Source organism: Echinococcus granulosus, assembly GCF_000524195.1.
Source record: "Echinococcus granulosus chromosome Unknown EG_S00004, whole genome shotgun sequence".
NCBI lineage: Eukaryota > Metazoa > Platyhelminthes > Cestoda > Cyclophyllidea > Taeniidae > Echinococcus > Echinococcus granulosus.
The window spans coordinates 1,286,591-1,307,084 of NW_020170384.1; the positions used below are offsets into that span (position 1 = coordinate 1,286,591).

A 20,494-nucleotide genomic window follows, 5' to 3' on the forward strand; every position below is an offset into this window, starting at 1 on the left:
GATTTCCCTGCATTTCGGCCAAGTTGTATTATGAGTCCAGGTATTTACAAATGCCTGAATTCGCAAATAAAAAAGTGATAAAATTTTATTCGCCTAAAAGTTAAGTAAAAAACAATTCCATTGCTTAGTTTCGGTTAAAAAGCACATAAAATCTATGCTGTTTATATCCAGTTTGATTGAGTCCTCGGAGATGGGTTGAATTGTTAAATAGTTCCCCTATTTCGAAGGTCCCCTATTCACACTTAGCTGCGGTTGTGGAAAACTGTGGTGGACACCATGAAGTAGAGCGATCGAAATAGCGGTTGATCAGCGGACGTCTGCGAGTTGTAATCTCCGCTGCCATCACCGCTCCCTCCACGAGTTCGGAGGGTGACCAGTATAACAAGAAGGATCAGCAGCATTCCATTGGCAGCCCAACCCACCCAGAATGAAGGTCCAAAGCTCTTCTGAAAGGGACATAATTAAATAAATCAAGGTTCCAAGTGAGTGAGATCGCAATCTCACTCATCACTAGACCTATATGGAAAACTTTGGATATTTACTTTCTTACAGGTAGATGAGGGCACTCACCGTTTCATCCATTTTAACCCACAGTGCCATTGCGACAATGTTGGAGATCACTGCAAAGAAAAGTAAGAATTTTTACAAAACCACCTATCTTGTACAGTCCAATTTGAACCGTAGCCTAATGAATGAGCTGGACAATCATAATCCATTTCATTCATTTAAAATGCGGTAAGACAACCATAATGTTTACACGTATCTTTTGAACTCCCGTGAGGCTGGAATTCATTAATCTCAAGTTAGGTTTGTCTCGATAGTAAGCGCTCTACCGGTCGCCTAGACTTCGGGATACTAGTTTTCAATGGCAATTTACAGCTCTTAAAACCTCGGTCTTTCATTCGCTGACTCTGTTGCGGAGCTTTACAGATTATAATATTTGCTAGTGTAGTAGTGATTGTAGTATGTCCAGATTCTGCGTGTGCCACTTGAAATTGGGGGGAGAACTTACGTGCCACGACGTCGAGCAAGATGTAGGCCAAAGTGAAACGAAACATGGAGTGTGAACAGGAGGAAGAGCTGCGGCAACTGCCAAAACTCAGTACCACCGCAAACACCGTCATGATTGCGATGATACAGCCAGCTATGCTTGCAGCGACCAATGATATGAGGAATTCCTTCTTCTGACCTAACGTTGAAATTGGGAGAAAACACATTAAAATTCCCAATATCTACTTGTATTCTCTACAGTTATCTGTATTTATGGGAGTAATATCAATGTAAGTGAATCTACCTCGACCACTTTGGGAGTGGCTGACTTTTGAGTGCGACTACCTGCCCTTATCAACCTCACCCAAGTATAGAGGAGTAGTCCACTACTCCAGAGCAGCGACGAGCGATTTTGCGTTGACAATTTCAATGATGGCCGTCTTGTCCTTAGGGTCAGTTCATCAATGTTAAATCACTTGTCTCAAGTTTTATCGTGGGTGACACAGCTCATCGACATTGTGCTTTTTAAAACAAGGCACCTAGGATTTGACCCTATGGATATTTTGAAATAACATAAAATGTTGGAGACAAGGTAAATTGGGGACTAAACTTACTGTACTGGGAAAGTGCGAATGAACATTGGCCTAGACTTTCTATTGCCTCTAGGGTAGGACCTAAAACGCAAACACAAACCTATTCAGCAATTCCCCCCATACTAAGTGTCTTTGGATACCCTAACCAAGAACCTATGACATTTGTTTATTGGGATTTCATGCTAAATAAGAAAAACGGATCTAGGCATAAATGTCCAACGATTTGAGCAAATTTTAATTCGTAAAATACCGAACTGAAGATGATATTTTAATCCACAACTTAGTGAAGTCCCCTAAGGCTGAAAAGCATAAAGCTTGAAATGCACGGGACTTAGAGCAAGGGGGAAACTCACATTTGTCGCAGTTGTATACAATGCCATAGCACTTATCGTTCGCCTTCAGCATCCATGGGAGGACAATTTCGATGGCCAGAGCGATGAGTGCGGAAATTGAGAAGAGGTCCAGGAAGAAGTATGCACACCGTCTGTGGAATGTCATGTTGCAGAGCGAGAGAAGCTGTAAAAGGCATGTCGATTGCGTATCGAAACCGCGAATTAATAGGTTGAGCTACTCGATGACCTTGCTTGCTAACCAATTGAAGGGACGCCTTGGGAATTGTGGGCGGAGGCGCATTTTCACAGGTTGCATTAAGTCAGTCTCACCTGACAGGATGAATGGCAGCCACTGCTAGTGCGGCGAGCACGCCACGTAAAGTATTCATGAATCCACACTCACATTTAAATCGTAGAAGTTCGAGTTACATGACTTTTAACTGCGATGGAGGATTGAAAAAACGGCATTAAGTTAATAACAAAGTGTAATAGTGTCTTTTTAATCTTATTCATTCACTCGATATCTAAGCAACACAGTGATTTTTTAGAAAAAATTTAAATCTTTGTTACCATTTTGGCCCCTGTACCTAGATGGTACTCCTTTCCATTTGAAATGCAGCAGCTTGCTTTAGATGTAATTCAGCAACTAGGGGCCTTCATTCACCCCGGTCTTGTCCACCATTCGAATGTCTTAACTCTCCTCTTGTCCCATTAGGCATTCTCTCTGGAACCGCACACCTTGCAACGATTTCAGGAGGGCCTGAGACATTTCGAGCTGAGCACATGAACTGTGAAGGAAACGGAAGCCGGACGTATTCTTATAGGCTTAATGGGGTCAGTTTGGCTGCATTGAGGAGGGCACATGTGGTGCTGATTTTGCAGGTAGAAGGCTTGCCTGCGGTAACCCAGCCAGGCACAGTGCTAACCCGAAACGCTAATTAGGTGTGGGTGATGGCAATCTCGACATTCAGGCAAGTTTACAGCCAACACCCACTATTTGCTTCTTTAAGAAATTTCTGGACGCATAAAACACCAGCCCCATGGACATGCATTGAGTTGCAAAAGGAGCTCGTGTTGTTTTTCTTTTCTCCCACAATCATTCCAAATAAACCTACTTGCTTCGAAAAACTTAACGTCTACTTAAAATGATCAAAATTTAATGGTGGTCAATGTGAATGTGTTTTCATTCAAACCGGAAACACGTATTTGCAGATTAAGATTCAAGTGAGGATTTGTAATGCTTTGAGTCTTTGTTTAACCCTGCGTTCTGGTTACGCGGGTACTTAAGGCTTAGCTTCTGTACCTCTGCCGGGCTGCATGGTCTCCAGCGGTTATCGGACGACAATGCCAGGAGAAGGTGATGGTCGACACTTGAGGCAATATCGTCGGAGAAGTATGGAGAACGAGACAGGGTAGGACGGTAGCTTTCTCTCTTTCCACCTTCCTTCAAAAAGTGCGCAACGCACCTTCCCCAAGTGCCATACATCAAAGCTGATGAGAAACGCCTGCAACCGCAGTTTCGGAGCCAAATTCGACTCAGCTAGGGAAATCGGTAAACTCAAATCGCATCTATCAGGCTCAACCAATGTTTATGCTACAAGGATACAGGATAACGAAAGGATAGGAGGAGCACAATAAAGCGCACTAGTCCCTACAAGTCAATTCAGTAACTTAGGGCGAAAATAGGAGGAGCATCTCGAGTAGAACATTTCAATAACTAGATCTCATCGAAACGGAAGTGCCGAGAACTCATGCTCCATTTCATATTTCTCGCCAAAAAAGCTAAATGCAAATACGCGATCCATGGAAGAATATGATTAACATTGGTGTGGCGTGAGCCTCCCACCTAAAAGCCAATGCATTGTTTCGGCGCGGCTGCACGAAATCCACCCACCCACGCATGTGAGAGAGAAGTCGGTAGTCTTCTCCTTTTTTCGGTTGATTAAGGGTACTTTTTAAGTCCTCTATGCTGTTGGTGATATAAATTGTCTGCCTTTTTGCTGCTCGAAACTTTGAGTCCATTCTGTTTTGGATGTCATCATGCGATTATCGGATGGTTTTGTAAGGTAAAGGGGAGGGTCGTGACTTGAATACATACCTCTGAAGAAACATCTCCCTCCCTTATTTTTATCCTGAAGGTCGATATGAAGCCTTGAGTGTCTTGAAGGTGTAAGAACAGCACTTACGCCAGATCGACTGACCAAACCACCTGTTTTCGACAAAAGTTCATCCAGGACACACTCGGATATAGTCATATTGAACCCCAGAAAAATCCAGTCATAATCGTTTAACCCTTATTAGTTGAATAATTCCCAAGGGAAAATATCTTCCGCAATATATGCATCCGCGATGAGTGCCTTAGAAGTGTAGACTGATTCTTATGGGGATGACGAGTGGTTTGTCACTTCACCTAACGAAAGACGGGTTGGAACACTCACTTTGCATCACCAGTCACCAAATAAATTATTTCATCTCTCAAGCTAAATTACTGAAGGCTCTTCACATTGCATTACATTTTCGCACTTTTTTACAACCAAGAGTGGAGGGCATCCCTCAAAGTGACGCGCACCTCCTGGTTATTCATAGGCACTTCTTTCTACTGCCCTACTCTCTTCATTTCAGCAAGCTGTAGCAAAAAATGTCCTTATTTTCGGTAATCCTTTTGAGTTGCTGGATTAAATCCTCGTGACTGCGATAGATTGCATCGCTTGCAGACAGCTTGCTCAAAGCCCACCCTGAGTACCAGCTTGGGTAATGAGGTTGAATGCTGGCGAAAGCATTTTTAAGCCTTAATTGAGTTGCATGATCTTCAATACGGTGGTTGAGAACGGGCATGACGCTTGAAGTGGAATTACGGCTTGGTGAATCATGTTTTAGAATGCCTCGTGAAAGCACAAAGAAATGAAGTTTAATTACAATCTGATGCCTGGTCTGAGGCCTTTCAGATCACAGCTTTGCAGTGTGGGAGAAAAAGGATTGTGTCATGAAAGCGGTGGGTATAGGTACGGGCACCAAGGAGGTGCTCGCTGCTGACTGGCTGCGAGCCTAATTGGAAACCTAAGGAAGCCTTGAGAGCAAGGATTCTTCCCACCACAGTTCCGTACCGCAAATTCACAAAGAATAATGCTTCAGTGTGTTTATTGACTGTGAATGGCTATGGAAAAAGGCGAAGTATGAGCACACACAAAGCGCATCACCGAGATGGGTACGGGGTATAATTTTCTTCCAGAAGGTCCAATTTTAGCACGACTAGGTAACACAAGTAGCGTAAGACAGAGGAGACGAAAGTCTTGACATTTGAGCTTTTTGGGCCTGTAAATATCCTCAGCAGCTTCCTCATAACAAAGTAAATTTGGAATCAGCAGTCACAGTTCAAGAGCAATATTTCCTTACATGGATTTGTCTTCAGTATTTATCAATTTAATCGTAAAAGCAATCCAAGCGAGAGACGTTGTTCACGAAGATGTGAGGAGAACGTGTACATCTCCTGTCAATCATGAATTGACAGATGAATTTACGGTTGCAATTCAAACACCACCGCATCGAAATGGAGTGGATGAGTAAATTGAAACAATCATCCCAAGACACTTTTTGCCTGCTACCACAACGTTATTATTTAAGGTGGTAGTTGAACAAAAACCATATCTCAGTATCCCTTTTAAGAGGCAAAAGGGCCCAGTTGGGGATTTAACACAGTGTCATAGAAAACAAGATCCTTCGACTAATTACGCAATTGCTCGAAGCTTTCAGTCTTTCACGAGCCATCCTTCAAGCCGGCGGTATGGAGCTCTGCCCATATCACCAAAGTTACTGGTCTTCCACTCCATTTTAAGGTCTATAATGGAGTTGTTCCTGCAATTGCCTACCTTACTGCACCTTGAGATCCAACCTGGGAGCTAAAGTAGCAACAGCGTACTGCTTTTAAGCTATTGCGATTCGGAGTGTCTTAACGGGGAAGTACAGCATTAGATTGTGGATGTAACTAGTAAAATGGGTAAAACTCTTACTTTACCGTTCTTTACTCTTCTACACGCAGCAAAAATTGCGCATAGCTGCTGAGAATACAAAAAAAGGTCACAGCTTTTTGCTGAAAAATGATTGAAACGAGGGAAATTATTTACTTAAGTGAGGTTTTTTTGCGTGACTTAACGCATCACTCTTCTGTGGACGCTAAATTAAAGCATTTTTACTAACTGTAAAATGCTACCTCTCTAAAAAGTGGCCCTGAAATGACTTATTTAAATTTGTGCCTGGGGTGCCAGTTTTAGAGCCCAGCAGTGATTGGAGATAGTAGATGTCATTAATACTTCACTTCTACTTCGTTCAACCCATTCGAGCCCATTTTTCCTGACTTCGGGGCCCTTAACATGAGAACCTAGTTAATCAAGGAAGATGTAAAGTTGATTTTACATTGATACTGCGGCATTATTTGGCGGAAAACAACTCACAAGTGGTTTCGTATGCACCCAAAGCACTCATACCTCCTTGCGACACCACATGAGAAACTGCTGTCACATCTCGGATTTCCTCCTCCAGCTTCGCACTTGTACGATGAGACCTATCAACTCCGAACATTGATGTGGGCGTGTATGTGTGTGTGTCTGCCCTACACGCCAAGAGACAGCACTCAGCAATATGTGAGGCTACTAGATGTAACCTTCTCCCGGCCAGTGACTCACGTCACCTCCACTTTCCCGTGTGACTGCTGACCAGCAACGATTCAAGTGGTCGTTCTGACTAATTCTTCCTGTAAATTGATTGGGAAAGCAAGTAGGCTGAACAGCACTTGGAAATGGCACAGACGTAGAAGGTAAGATGAAATGAAGTCACATTTTCATGCAAATTCGGCTAGACGCTGAGCGTAATGGCGTCAACATGGAGCACGCGGCACGGGGGCTGAAAGGGTCATGTGGTCAAGCACCGAAATGAACGAAGTCCACTCCACCAAAAACAACTAACACTGTTTTCTGCTTCCCAGAAACGCCTTTTCAGATAAATTCAATCATAAAATGAATATCGGAATGGATGAAGTGCAGTTAGCAGAGGTGGATGACTTGACTCTGGGGACGACGTAACTGGCTGCACGTGCTTCTGAAGGACGCACTTCAGTGAAGTGGTAATGTGGGTGGCGAGTTCATTGGCGCTTGCCCCCGTTCCCCGCTTTCTTGTCATTAAGCTGCGAAGTTCCCACTTGCGACGATGATACACCATCAGACCACCAGGCTTAACGCCCACTACTAGCTACTTGATTTGCTTTGGCGGAGGTTTCCTGCCAAGTTATGGATTCAACAGTACGGAATAACTACAGTAAGTGTTAGTCTGCCATCAATGGCTGGATGGTTCAGTTGGTTATCTGTTGGGATTTCGGAAACAAATAAACGGTGTCTAGCTAAGGATAATTCAAATTGAACTGATTGCTAAGAAAGAAGGAAGGCCAGTACAAATACCAATTACTATTTTTTAGAATACACATAAAATCTTTATTTGACTTATAGCAATGAGCTCGATTAGAACACGGCCTTTTAAGAGATACACTTCAACCGTAACAGAACGATATTTGTTCAAGTATTCCGTTCTGGCCTTTAGAGCTTTAGTCTTGATAGCACTGCATTTCATCCATTTCATCTCTGTTATCTGTCCATTAACTTTTCTACAACATCTTAGAAGTTCTTTTTAGGTCCGAAATGCGTACGACATTTTCGGGGCAGATTTGGGTGCCTCACAATTGCAAATGAACAGGCATTTCATTTCAGTCGTTTGGCTTTTACACCCAGTTTTATTTAGTTCTGTCACATCAAAAGTTGTCGGCATTAATCCAATTAGTTAAGGCAACCAATTTTTTAATGCAGACTTTGAAATTCTGCGGAAATTTTTTGTCGTCTAGTATGCCAGAAGGGGTCTCTGCCTACGAATTTTCAAGAAATGCACTTTTGCACAATTTTTAACACTGCAATGCACACTTGAGTGAAACATTAATCACATCACCAGGTGTCAACGCCCTAAGGTCACTTCTAGGTTCGAAGCCACATCTTTTCCACGTCCAACGTCTCATTAAACCTTCTACAACTCGTTCATACTGGTGGAGAACATGCCTGACCGATTGTAACATCAATCTAACCCGGATCTATTCATCAGGTCGAAAAAATTAGCTAATTTAGTATTAAAAGTCCAAAAGTGAGCCGTGTTTTAGCAACAAAGAATGATTTACGGCCTGAAAGGAATCATTGCCTCAAGTGAACCACGCTACTTAAAAGCAAAACTAGGCGTTACTTATTTTGAAGGCTTCTTTGGCCTCTCGAGAAACAAAATTGACTCATGAATAGAGGGACAATTTTGCTCTAGATCTGGCATTAAGAAAGCATCCATGATACGACGCAAGTATGCAATGCAATACTTTTGTTGTTTGCTTAACTCTTTGTTTTGGTTCCGCGGGCTCCGAAGGGCACGGCCATTGTACTTCCACCCAGTAACATGACCTCCATGCCATGTTTGTAGCCTTTCAGTCTTCCTGGACGTCGGCAATACATATCCTGCCTAGATACAATATCTTATTCTGTCTTTGGAGATGTCTGATTCCGCCATGTATATGCATGTATTGTGGAAAAAACAGCGTACTAACGGTGTAATAATCCGATTTTCCATTTAGGCTTAACTAAGTATATTGTTCAGACTTTGCACGTTGAACTCCCACATGTGCTTCCGGAGGTTGCACCTGGCATGGTCTTCTGACCGGGCTAATAGCCTCCGATTCTTCCCATGCTCTTCCTTTAGTATGCTGATATGGCTTAGTTAAGCTCTATGAAAGCCTTAGGGTGCCACGGATGTTTTAAGCAATTCGTGTATCTGCTGATTTGGGGAGGGCTCTCATTACCAAATATATGTCCTGAGGTTTGTGACAGGGAGAGTTGTGTAATGATAAGAGTTTGCCACAATTTTGTGATACTTCTGAAGTGGCAGGTCAAATCGTTTAAAAAGGGAAAAGGATGGAATCCCAAATCAGACAGCAGATTTAGTGAAATGTTACAACGGTTTCTGGCTATACGCTGATCGTACAACTCATGGTCATCATTACCTTTGCCAGATGGGGCGGCCTCTGTACCACGCCAGCAGCCCCAACTCCTGTATGTTGATAATATATTCCACCCTAGTATTATGTCTTCTCTCGTCGTCGGAGGAATCTTTGCGGCGCTTGAGGCTCAGGGTATGTACTTTGCTAGGCGGTATGGCTTCCAAGTCATGCCAGTAGCGCACCAACCCTTTGGTGTGTCAGCAATAAGTCTTCAGTTCTAGCATTATGACTTTCTTCGGCTTCAGGAAGGACTCTAGGCGCTACACCAGGGTCCGAAAATACATTGGAAATCGTTTTGGCTTGTTGACGCCTTTAGGTGACATCTGAATAGATTTTACTGATATCATGTGTGGAGCGAGACTCCTCGGTCTCCGCTTCCCGATTCCTAGCGTTCCTAGACAAGCCCGGTTGGTTTACTTTGGACATCTTTATTAAAGACGACAAGATGTACAGGGAAAATACAATATTCAAGAAGGAGGGGAGCCGCAGTCGCTAGGTAAGGGAGAGGGCGATCCAGTTACCAGGTTCGAATTTTTTTGCTTCCCTCCTCCCTGAAAGGCACATTAAAACAACATAAGTATTACACATGACTAAGTAGACATCGTCGATCCTCAAGGAAGAGATAAAGTCTAATCCCAAGAAAGACTTTGATGGTTTGCAAAATCCCAATATTATATTATATAATGTGTCTTCACTAACATGTTTTCCTCTTCCCAAGGGTATGAAACTGGAAGCATGATGTCAAACCAGAAAAATTGCTAAATAGTATTTAAAAACTGGAGGATGGTTATTAGTATATATATTTTATTGCATTAACGTCAATGTTTACCAGTTATTCAAGGCGGATTAGCGACATTTTCTGACAAGTCACTTCTCACGAATTACAAGCAAATAATCGCACGCGATCGTACCAATCGTGCTTTTTGCGGCAACATCCCATTGCATTAGACAAACAAAAGCATCACTGTTTTAATGAGAATGATGCACGACATGCCAAAGCGTTACTTTGTGTAACTCAGTAGCCCGACTTATTTGGTAACTAACCTAGTAGGTCACAAAGGCATGGCCTTGAAATTAAAGCGAGGCAAGATATGTTCTACCTTTGCAACTTTTTATTTATATTGCAGGTATAAATGCAAAGAAGGAGGAGCTGATGGTTATGTCAATATCAGAGATAATCTCTGAGTTGTTAAAAGCTGTCAAGGAACGCAGAGATGTTGACCTAAACAAGTATTTCCGCTTTCCATATAAAGTCTTAGATTGAAAACCTCAATATCGCGAAAATATGGACTGTCCTCGCAGCCTCGCCTCGTTGATATAATTGCAGCTGTCCCCCCTCAACATCGAGACGTACGGCAATGCTTTTTAATACGACTTCGTCATAGATCCTCTTGCCAAAACTGAAGGCAAAACCAGTTCGTTCAGCCAGTGGGGTATGTAATTACGGAAGCGCCTTGTTATCTTCTAGATTGTTGTTGTGGCTGTGATGTGTAAACCCCATAGGTGCCCACACATAGCAATGACCGGCAACGTTTGTGTGTAGGTTTGCTCTTAATTTGCTTGAATTTTACCCTAGGTACTGTCCCGGTGGACCCGACTCCGATTTTGAATATTCTACACAATCCTACACTGGGTATGAGGTCTGTAGGTCTTTTTTCGGTTACCGTTTTAGCCCACGTCCATGCGCGCTATACGCGCGAGGTACAATCCCTACGTCCAGACACGTCATCGAATTGAACAGGTTTGTTGAGGCTTATTCTGCTACCACTTTACTAGTTGCAACAACTGGGGCATTCATGTGACAAAGTCGAGTTTATTGTAATGGGTGGTACATTTATGTGTTTGCCGGAAGACTATCGTGATTATTTCATCAGGTGGGCAAAAATGCGTTTTCATTGTTTGATGATTTCTAGAAATCTCCACGATGCTTTGTCTGGCCACACTTCAAAAAATGTTTCCGAGGCCGTTTAGTAAGTCAAATTTACACCATGCCTATTTTTAAAGTTATTCTGAAAGAAGCAAAACAAAATGCATCGGGATAACCATCGAGACAAGGCCCGATTATTGCCTGAAAAAGCATCTCGGGTAGGGCAACTTTATTAATATAACTCAGTTTTTAGAGAAATGCTGAGCTATGGATGTACGCGTCTCGAAATCGGAGTTCAAAGCGTCTACGAAGATGTCGCGCGAGACACGAATAGGTTCGAATACGTTAACTGATGTAATTTTGCCCCTTCAGAGGTCACACCGTCAATGCGGTTTGCGAGTCTTTCCATCTATCAAAAGACGCTGGTTTCAAGGTCATCGCGCACATGATGCCGGACCTACCCAACGTTGGGTGGGAGCGCGATCTGGCCCAGTTTGTGGAGTACTTCGAGAACCCCGCCTTCAGATCAGATGGTTTGAAGATCTACCCCACCTTGGTCATTCGTGGTACTGGATTGTACGAACTCTGGCGGACGGGTCGATACAAAAGCTATCCTCCTAACATGCTCATCGACCTGATTGCAAGGATACTTGCGTTGGTTCCGCCATGGACTCGAGTCTACCGCATTCAGAGGGACATTCCGATGCCACTGGTAACAAGTGGCGTCGAGCACGGTAACTTGCGAGAGCTTGCTCTTGCACGGATGGATGAGTTGGGGGCAAAGTGTCGTGATGTACGAACTCGGGAGGTGGGCATTCAAGAGATACACAAGAAAGTCCGACCGTCACAGGTACTTTCCTTCCGCTAGCACCCAGGATGTTAGGCCTACGCAAATTGACACGTGGAAGGTCGGAGATACTTGTTGCATAAGTGGTGGAAGGAGTTGCATCTCCTGTGCAGCCGCCATTACCTACCTTAGGAACTTTATGTAGCGCATGAGCGCGGGGAAGGTCCTATTTTAGTTGTGCAGGCCTGAATAGACTGGACTTCGGGATGCCACCAATGGGTTGAATTACGGAGACCCGTGACAGCTCACACACCCGTACCTGCAAATGAAACCTAAAACCTTCAATTAATGGATTTAGCTCGGGTAGTCATAGCCACCAATGTGTCACTTCAAGCATATTTAACGACCTCCTTATCTTACGTTTGATCCAACCCTTAAGTGTTTATGGGTTTGGAATTAGCTTCAATATCAGCCTCCGAGAGTGTTGACAGCCATTTGGCGTAGATGTAATCAGAGCTCCATGTCGCCAAAAAAGATCTTAAATCCGAGGAGGCTATTCGTAGATCGAACTCATCCGCCGGGACTATGTGGCAAACGGAGGATGGGAGACTTTCCTTGCTTACGAAGATCCTCAACAGGACATCCTTGTTGGTTTGCTGCGACTAAGGAAGTGCTCTCCTGAGACCTTCCGATCGGAACTGCGATGTCGTGACGATGGTGATGAGGACAGCGATCCCCGGAGCTCCATTGTCCGGGAGTTGCACGTCTACGGAAGTGCCGTCCCAGTCTCATCGAAGGACCCAACAAAGTTCCAGCACCAGGTATGGTGAAATAAATGAAATTTCACTTTGCGTACTATGTTAACGGTATATTTCTACATTAAGGGATTCGGCACACTCCTGATGGAAGAGGCTGAAAGAATCGCAAGGAACGAGCACGGATCGCTGAAAATCGCTGTTATCTCAGGTGTTGGCACGCGAGACTATTACAGGAAGTTAGGATATAAACTTGAAGGACCATACATGGTTAAGGAACTCAGAAAATAAATAACTGATCTTACTTTACTATTCAGCATTACCTGTGTGTTACGACTCTTCGAAACGGTCGTCCACTTTCTATTATGCACAGCAGACTTGAGTTAAAGAACGGTTCTTTACAAGTTAATGGCTATAATTTGGGGGTTTCTGTCTGAAAACGCAGGTAAACAACCCGTAGATATATGCAGTTAACGACCAATGCCAGTCAATGTCGCATAACTGATGAGCAACAAACACCTGCTTTATCGCGAGAGAATTAAGTACAAAAGCCACAAGCACACAGAACTGTTAAGTGGGGGATATTTACACCTCGGGGCCTTCCCCACCCGGTACCATCATAGCTATGTGGCTGCCATTAAGGAGAATATGGGCGAGTTTTGTAATTCGCTTGCCTTTCGCAGTGAACTCGAACTGTGTGACATCCACCAGCACCATGTTGACATAGCCGTCAAAACCGAGGAGGGTCCCGACCATTTCCTTGTCATTCTTCATTATGATGTGTATCCTGGACCCAACACATTTGTCGATTAACTCCAGAGGAAGTAGGTGTGTCGAACCGATGGCTGATTCCATTCTAGGGTTAAAGGCAGAGACGGTAGGACTCGAAGTTTAAAGAAGGGCAGAATTATCAGACAGGGGTCTGAGGATGTTGGCAGTTCCAACGACAGCTTTCTATGCACAAATGACAACGCCTCGACAACGGTGATATCAAGAATAGGTAAATGAACCTAGCGTAGCAGTGAAATTAGTAAATATTGTAGTGAAAAGAGCGGAAGAAACACACACAAACCGTCTTAGACGCACCCGTGGTGTCCTTGGAATGGGCGCCTATAGAAGGTTGTTATAAACGCCAAAGGCCAGAAACAGGAGGAAACCCATGATTGCTTTAGGAGAAAGTTATTGGAAATTTGCATAATCATAGCTTTAATGCAATTGTTTATTTATACAAAGCGATAACCATGAGATTATGCACTCGTCGGCCAAGTACAAATATTAGACTTCATTGGCGGTTTAGACCCTTACTAATACAACCACTAGCCAATTTTAAAAAATGTTAGTTAAGTCACAACTTTTTATATGCACTGAGGAACAGTCCTCACCCGACTAGTACACGAATCTTCAATTGATGATCAGTAGCTTGATTTCTCCTTCCGGGAAAAAAGTATAGCCAAACAAGTTAAAAATTCAAAGCGCGTGCTTTTAAGTCTACTAAAAACTACTTTTACTGCTTTTAAACGTTTTTGCATTCCACTTTCTTCCCAGGCGGTTTGGTTGCACTTTCTAACGTTTTCATTCAAGCCAATCAGCGCCTGGCCTTCGGCGTGCCTGTGTGGTATGGGTGGTCTCTTCCCATCATTTTTTTGCTTTTTAAGCTTTCTTTTAATGCTTGAAATTTTTCATGCATTTTTACTACTTTAAACGAGCAAGTTGGGCTTACCTTTATCAAGTATTTTTTCTTTCTCTACTCACTTTGTCACTGGACATGCTTTTGTCGATGTTATGATGCATTCTATATTTCATTTTACTTGCAATTGTGAATTTGTGAGTTGTCTCGGTCGGCTTCGTCGGAATATACAAATGTGTTGAAGGAGGTTTCGACATGTCTACCAACGTTGAGTTACTTGCCTCTGGCGTGTCCCGTTTTCGCTTACGCATTATTGGGCGTTTTCCTCACTTTTATTACCACTGGAGAATTTGGCGTACAGATGCATTTTGCAGGTTGTACTAGTTATAGCACTTCTTTTTCCATAGTGTAGTTGTTCCTCACAGGCGTGATTTGACTCTGAGGCCACCCATGTATACCCTTTTCAGGTTAAGGATGCTACTACAGAAACTTATTAGAAGGCCGCTGCAGTGTTTTGCTAACCAAATCAGGAATCTGGAGAATGCCCCTTCTGTTCCTACTATGCTCAACAATGCTCCAACTTCTCATCGAGTGCCGCGTTCGAAGGGTTAGTGTGGCGATGATAGTATACGAAAAACCTTAGCTTTTCAATTTTATCAATGCTTTTCCTTACCGCTTTAGTTGAATTTCTTGCGAAAATGCTTTTTATGCCCTCTCAAAGTCCTCCAGACAGTCGACTACTAAAGGTAGCCGTCGTTGGTTTCCCCAATGTTGGCAAGTCCTCCCTAGTCAACATGCTTGTTAATTGGCGTGTTTGCGCCGTTTCGGGCAAAGCTCACACCACTCGCTCCAAACAGACTGTCGTCTTCACCAAAGACAACATCCAGCTGGCTTTCGTCGACCTTCCCGGCCTCGTATCTGCCCGGCAAATTCGACAGTAATGCTTTGTTTTACCTTTAAGCTGCTCACTACCTCGCTGTGTAGATTCAAGCTTGAGCGAACATTCATTCGGGATCCTCATGCGGCCATTTTCGATGCCGATTTAAGTAGGCTCCCATGAGTCCTTTTTGCATGTACTTAGTTCTCGTGGTGGTGGATGCCTCCAACAAATACGCTAGGAAAGCACTGGATCCAGAGGTTCTCAAGGTGCTTCACTTTTTCCCCGATAAGGAATCGGTTCTCGTTCTGAACAAGGTAATAGTTGGCTTTCCGGATTACAGCTTTGCCCATCAAATAAGTTGTTGAATTCAAGGATGCCTAAAGGGTGAATGACGAAATCATCAGTGAGCTACGTCACAATGGGCTTTTCTACCTCTAGTAAAAAAATAACTTCTAGATGAGATTCCCATTTCTCGCCTCTCAACGGCTAGTAGTCTATGACTCTACTACATTGCATTTAGCGAAGAGCTAGAGGGTGTCACACTGAATAAGGTATCAGCTCACATTATTGATTCATAGCGTGGTAAAATCTTAACACGTTCTCTAGTAATATCTTGAAGGATAAGCCGTCACCAGAAACCAGATACTTTGTTGTTTTAGTATGACATTAGTTATTTTTGAATTTTTGACCATTTTAAATGCTACTCGGAAATTCAAAAGAATGTAGTTACCCCTAGACCATCTGTTTTGTTCTTTTGAGCGCATTCAACATGTTTCATCGCAATTCGTTGTAATCTGTTATCGCAATATAATGATACGCGTCATGCATTAGTGACACTGATCAGAGCAGTCTGGGAGTCACACATCTGTGACGCTGATAGTGGTGTTAAAAACGTTCTTATGTTATGATGCCAACCGTCCAGGACCTATATCGGTCTATTAGCAGCATGAGTTTGGAAACATTCAGGACACTTCCGCTTTAACTGAACTATTTTAGGTGGATAAATCGCAGGGTGATCGGACTCGCCTGTTGGAGACGACGCGCCGTCTCACCGGGGGTTTGGTGGGTGGTAGGCAGGCGCACCGCGACGCCTTCGAGAACAAATTTAACGAGCGCGCGCAGTTGGCAGAGCAGGAGGGCTGGGCACGGCATCATCTTAGCGTTGAGGAAATCATCTTTCCCCTCCTTCCGCCCGAAGCCCACGAGGCGGCTCAAGCGCGGCTGCAGCACATTCAACACCTCTCCGCTCTCCTCTCGCCCACCATTCAGATCGAATCTGCGCCCCGGTTGAAAGCCCCTTCATCTCCTGCCAATTCTTACCTCCCTCCTTCCTCTGCTTCCTCTCTTCCAGCGTCTGAAGGTAATGATGGTAAATCTTAACGTTTTTGAAAATGAAATCTAAAACATTACTTTTGATGGTGATTTTACCCATCTTACTAATGGATAATGTTCTCTCCCAATGTTTCCGTTGTTCAAATAATAATGTCTTGAACTCGGTCAGTGACACCTTGATTTTATGTCATTGATACTGTTTGTCGGTCATTTCAATATGCTATAATGCAACTTAGTATGATTTAGGATCTAGTGTGGGTTATTATGAAAAGTTCTGGTGAACTGAACCCGTTTTATTGCGTGAACTAAATGCATCTGTTTTTTCAGATCCCCCACAGTCCCACTTGGAATGTGAATCCCCTGAAGTGGAGTCATCCTTCGTTGATGAACAAGATTTCATATTGCAAGGCCAGTCAAATGCCAACGATGTTGGTAAGGCGCAAACTATGCCAAAGATACAATTTAATAAACTATGATGTGCTTTTTAATGCATTTTTTTCTGGTTTCCCTGACCAAATGCTAGGATCCTCAACTTAACCAGGAGATCCTAGCTTTCATAATGTCATCCTCATGGGTTTTCATCTGTATAATGATTTTTGCCCCGTGACTGTGTTATTTCATTGGGCGATTCGTTTGTACATTTTTCTTGAATTTCTTATTTTCTCCTACAATTTCTTTATCCTCTCATATTAAAGTCAATCACCGTTTAGCTTCTCGTTTGCCCACTTGATATTCACAGTCTTAACACTTAAATTGTTCTGTTGGTCTTAGGTTCTTATCTCTTGATTCTCATGATTTTTGTCTTGCCATCTAGGTGCATATTAGCCTAAACATCTAAATGGTGACAGTGAAAAGCGCAAAATGCTAAGCGCCCATGTGACTTTTATCTATGCTCACTTTTTCTCGCATACCGGTAGTTTTGAATTTTTAAAAATATTGAGTGCAAATTTTGGGCAAGGTTTTGCGCAAAAGCTGAGATCTGAAAACGTGCGCTTGGAAGGTGCTTTTATTTGCATAACTCACAAGTCTGTATTTTAAATGATCAAATAGGGCTCTCATACGCTGCTGATTTTAATGTGTTTTTTTGCATTGAATTGAACGCATTTTTTTCCTGGTTTGTTTAAGAGTGTCGTCAACTTAGTGAGTGGCTTTTAACCCTTAGAGCGTCGATAACACCTATCTCCACGACTGCTGTTAACCTCCTCAATCTCCTATGATCAATCTTTAATATCGCCTACAATTTGGTTTGTATTCATTACGAAAACTTCTGTTAGGCTTCCTCTTTTGCAATCACGAAATGCTTTGGTGTTTTTTTAAGATTTGCCACACATCCATTTGACACCCGAAACTCCTGAAGTGGCATCATCCTCCCTTGGTAAATTGAATGCCCCATCAGAAAACTCTCTGCACGCCAATGATATCGGTGAGTCGCAAACTGTATTCAATTAGTGTAATCCTTATTAGTTATGCTTTGCCATTTTTCGTTCACGACAAATGGTAGCATGCAGTCTGATAGCCGATTTCCCATCATCCAAGTAAATTCATTTTCAAAAGTCATACATTTGCATTGAGGTTTTTGCGACCTATGGGGAAGGTTCGATTGACTTATTGGGAGATTCTCAGCTGTTCTGCGTGTTCCTTTCAATTTAAAGTGTTTGTGATAAACAGGTTTGCATATCAATTTCAGTGTTGCCAAATAATCCAATTCACCAAATTGGCTCATTTACGAAAGTTGAAGGGGAATGTTCAACCCATACTGTCGACCCTCCTCATCTGTCACCAGACTTTGAAGCAAAAACCTCTATATGTGGTGAGTAGCTCAGCATTCTTCATGGCTGATAACTTGCTCCTGGTATCTGCCCACTTAGTTCCATGGGCAATCATGACCGTTAAAATGAGTTAAAGCATACCTCTACATATTCTCCTCCTTCTCTAGAAGCTGCTGCGGTATCCACTAAGCGTTGTGTGACGGACATAGAGCATCAGATTATCAAAGACTTCTTTATCGACTACAAACGCGCTTCACCTGTCGACGTGCACGCTTTAACAACTTCCCACACGTCTAACAACAAAAAGGAGGTTGATTTTGCAACTGAAGAGGAGCGTTTGGAGGGCATGTTGGAGCGCGTGCGCACGCAGATGATGTTGAACTCAGCCTCCAAGGAGGAGGTCGCCTTGCGACGACAAAAGTGGCGTGAACTCGGTATCCAGTTGCAGGGTGCGAAGCACTGGGAGGGCTTCAGTCAGGTCTTCATGGTTTCTGCAGCCACTGGTGAGGGCATCGATAAACTCAGGGTACGTCTTTCCCTGTATGTAGGTACTTGACAAAGACGTATGGATACGGTCGTCTGAATAGTCTTAGAATTGTCTCCAGGACTATTTGCTGGAACAAGCGAAGCCAGATCGTCAGTGGGTGCTCTCCCCATCACTGGTAACCGACGTGGAACCCTCAGAACTCATTCGTATGTCCGTGTGGGCTCATTGCTTGGACCAGTTGCCCAAGGAGATTCCTTACGGCCTCGTTGTGACGGTGGATGAGTGTGATCATGTGCGACAGGCTGAAGGCGATGATCGGGTCTATGTGCATGTCCGTCTCCGCTGCCCCAATGAACGTACTATTGTAAGTGCCACTGAAACGCTATTAAGTAGCGAGACTTTGCGCTAGCTTACATGGTTTGTTCTTTAACTTCACAGAAATGTGTGATCGGCCCACGGGGAGAGCGAATTCGTGCGATTGCAAGTGCGGCAAAACAGGAGCTTTCGAATCTCTTTCTAGCACCTACTGTGGTGAAGCTGACGGCAGAGGCTGTGCGTCCCACTCGCGGGTCTATGCAACGAATGCGTGCTGCTAAGGACTTTGCAGAAGTCTTTCCCAACTTTGACAATAGTGGAGGCAGTGCCGATGCATCCCAGCACATTGGCATTGAAAGCGCCCAGGTCTAAATACGTCATATTGTAGATTACTCAAACTCATTCAGGGGGTGGGTATTATTTGTTTCGCTTTGGGGTACATTGCCTTTATTAAATCTGGGTTCCGACTCCGAATGAAGGGGAATCGTGACAGTCCTTCCGTTTTCGCTATCGCAGCCGATGGAAGTGGTTGGTTTTAGCGACGTGGGGATATTGAAATATTAGCTGCAAACAATGTTGATATGATTTTTGTTAGGATGGGGATGTTATATTGCCTAAAATGAGCTGAAGCAGCTTCGTAAGCGCCGACACTCGATGTTAGTCGTGGGTAATTGTTTGCTGCTCGTGATGTTTCGTCAACCCAAAAAAAATCGGAAAAAAGGGTTTTCAATTTCATGCCAAATACACTAAAACCAATCAAATGTGGGATGTGGAGAGAGCTTATGTGTACTATTATAACTCGCAGATTGAGTTGATGATGAAATCATTTCTATATTCTGCTTCGGTTTCCGAATCGCCCAGAAAGTAGGCAGATAGGAATAGAGCATAGTTGTTCGCATGGTCATTCATTGCAGGACGTTCTCCTAGTGTCAAGCCATCCTGCTAAGGGATTGTTAAAGACAGGATGAGCCGGCCACTGGGACCAATTGTCCGGTGATAACTAAGTATGGATTAGACATGCAAGACGTCCCAGGCCTGCAGATGTGCCGGTCGCGACAGCATCAAACCACACAAGCCCACTGTAAATTCTCGAATGCCTCAATTTCTGGGCGCTTGCGTCTAGTCATGGCGAACCGATACAGATCATGACATGAGCCGAGATGCGGGACTAAAGGCAACAAGGAGTCGACGTATGTCCCCAATTCGACCCAGGGAAGAAACCTTACATTAGTTGGAACAGCGGAGTGTCGAGGAAAGTATTGTCACACCTTTGCCTCATTTGTCCTACGCTTTTACTGCTGGACTGGTGTAGATCTCGCGCAATCAAGCCGGTGTAAACGTAAATCATGGCAACTTAATTCGCTCTCGTTCGGTCTTTGGTTGAGAAGGGACTTGTATTCTGCATTCTTGGTGTCTAAGCCGGGATAGAGATGGACTGCAACAGTACCAGTTGTCTTCTGCCCGCCTTTGGGAAAATGTAGTCACCGCTGTACCTGGCTCGTGTGCAGTTCGTAAAGCACCGACTGCATTATAAATACCCAAGCAGAAGGGTATTTAAGACTAGTGTCGAAAAGGACACCCAATGGACGAAGAGGGCTGTGTAAGGCTCTAAGATTATTTTTGCCAGAGGCTTAGATACGGGTACTCGGCTTTTTCGGTGTACACTCCTCTTTCGGAGGCATGATCTGATC

General features: G+C 43.6%; 4 protein-coding genes across 4 annotated transcripts; 2 read left to right on the forward strand and 2 right to left on the reverse strand. All coding sequences in view use genetic code 11, as the record gives it.

Moving 5' to 3' along the window:
- Window positions 1–242: 242 nt before the first annotated feature.
- EGR_01129 (hypothetical protein) lies at window positions 243–4,170 on the reverse strand (the record flags this gene model as incomplete). Its single annotated transcript, XM_024490378.1, has 6 exons — window positions 243–446; window positions 571–620; window positions 1,013–1,189; window positions 1,937–2,099; window positions 3,219–3,359; window positions 4,102–4,170. 6 exons carry the CDS (start codon window positions 4,168–4,170, stop codon window positions 243–245), a joined length of 804 nt encoding a protein of 267 aa, XP_024355197.1.
- A 5,876-nt stretch (window positions 4,171–10,046) lies between these two features.
- EGR_01130 (Elongator complex protein) lies at window positions 10,047–12,005 on the forward strand (the record flags this gene model as incomplete). The annotated part of the gene is made up of 13 exons (XM_024490379.1): window positions 10,047–10,077; window positions 10,112–10,214; window positions 10,244–10,334; window positions 10,370–10,417; window positions 10,453–10,523; window positions 10,561–10,624; window positions 10,657–10,725; window positions 10,761–10,858; window positions 10,898–10,954; window positions 10,989–11,069; window positions 11,105–11,185; window positions 11,224–11,701; window positions 11,997–12,005. 13 exons carry the CDS (start codon window positions 10,047–10,049, stop codon window positions 12,003–12,005), a joined length of 1,281 nt encoding a protein of 426 aa, XP_024355198.1.
- A 203-nt stretch (window positions 12,006–12,208) lies between these two features.
- On the reverse strand, window positions 12,209–13,595 carry EGR_01131 (U6 snRNA-associated Sm-like protein LSm5; the record flags this gene model as incomplete). Its single annotated transcript, XM_024490380.1, has 3 exons — window positions 12,209–12,404; window positions 12,983–13,249; window positions 13,480–13,595. The coding sequence occupies 3 exons, from the start codon at window positions 13,593–13,595 to the stop codon at window positions 12,209–12,211; spliced, it is 579 nt and encodes a 192-aa protein (XP_024355199.1).
- Window positions 13,596–14,494: 899 nt separating this feature from the next.
- EGR_01132 (GTP-binding protein era) lies at window positions 14,495–20,187 on the forward strand (the record flags this gene model as incomplete). Its single annotated transcript, XM_024490381.1, has 11 exons — window positions 14,495–14,627; window positions 14,702–14,934; window positions 14,982–15,066; window positions 15,102–15,214; window positions 15,897–16,260; window positions 16,560–16,664; window positions 17,551–17,655; window positions 18,169–18,527; window positions 18,607–18,852; window positions 18,927–19,169; window positions 20,116–20,187. 11 exons carry the CDS (start codon window positions 14,495–14,497, stop codon window positions 20,185–20,187), a joined length of 2,058 nt encoding a protein of 685 aa, XP_024355200.1.
- Window positions 20,188–20,494: the final 307 nt, after the last annotated feature.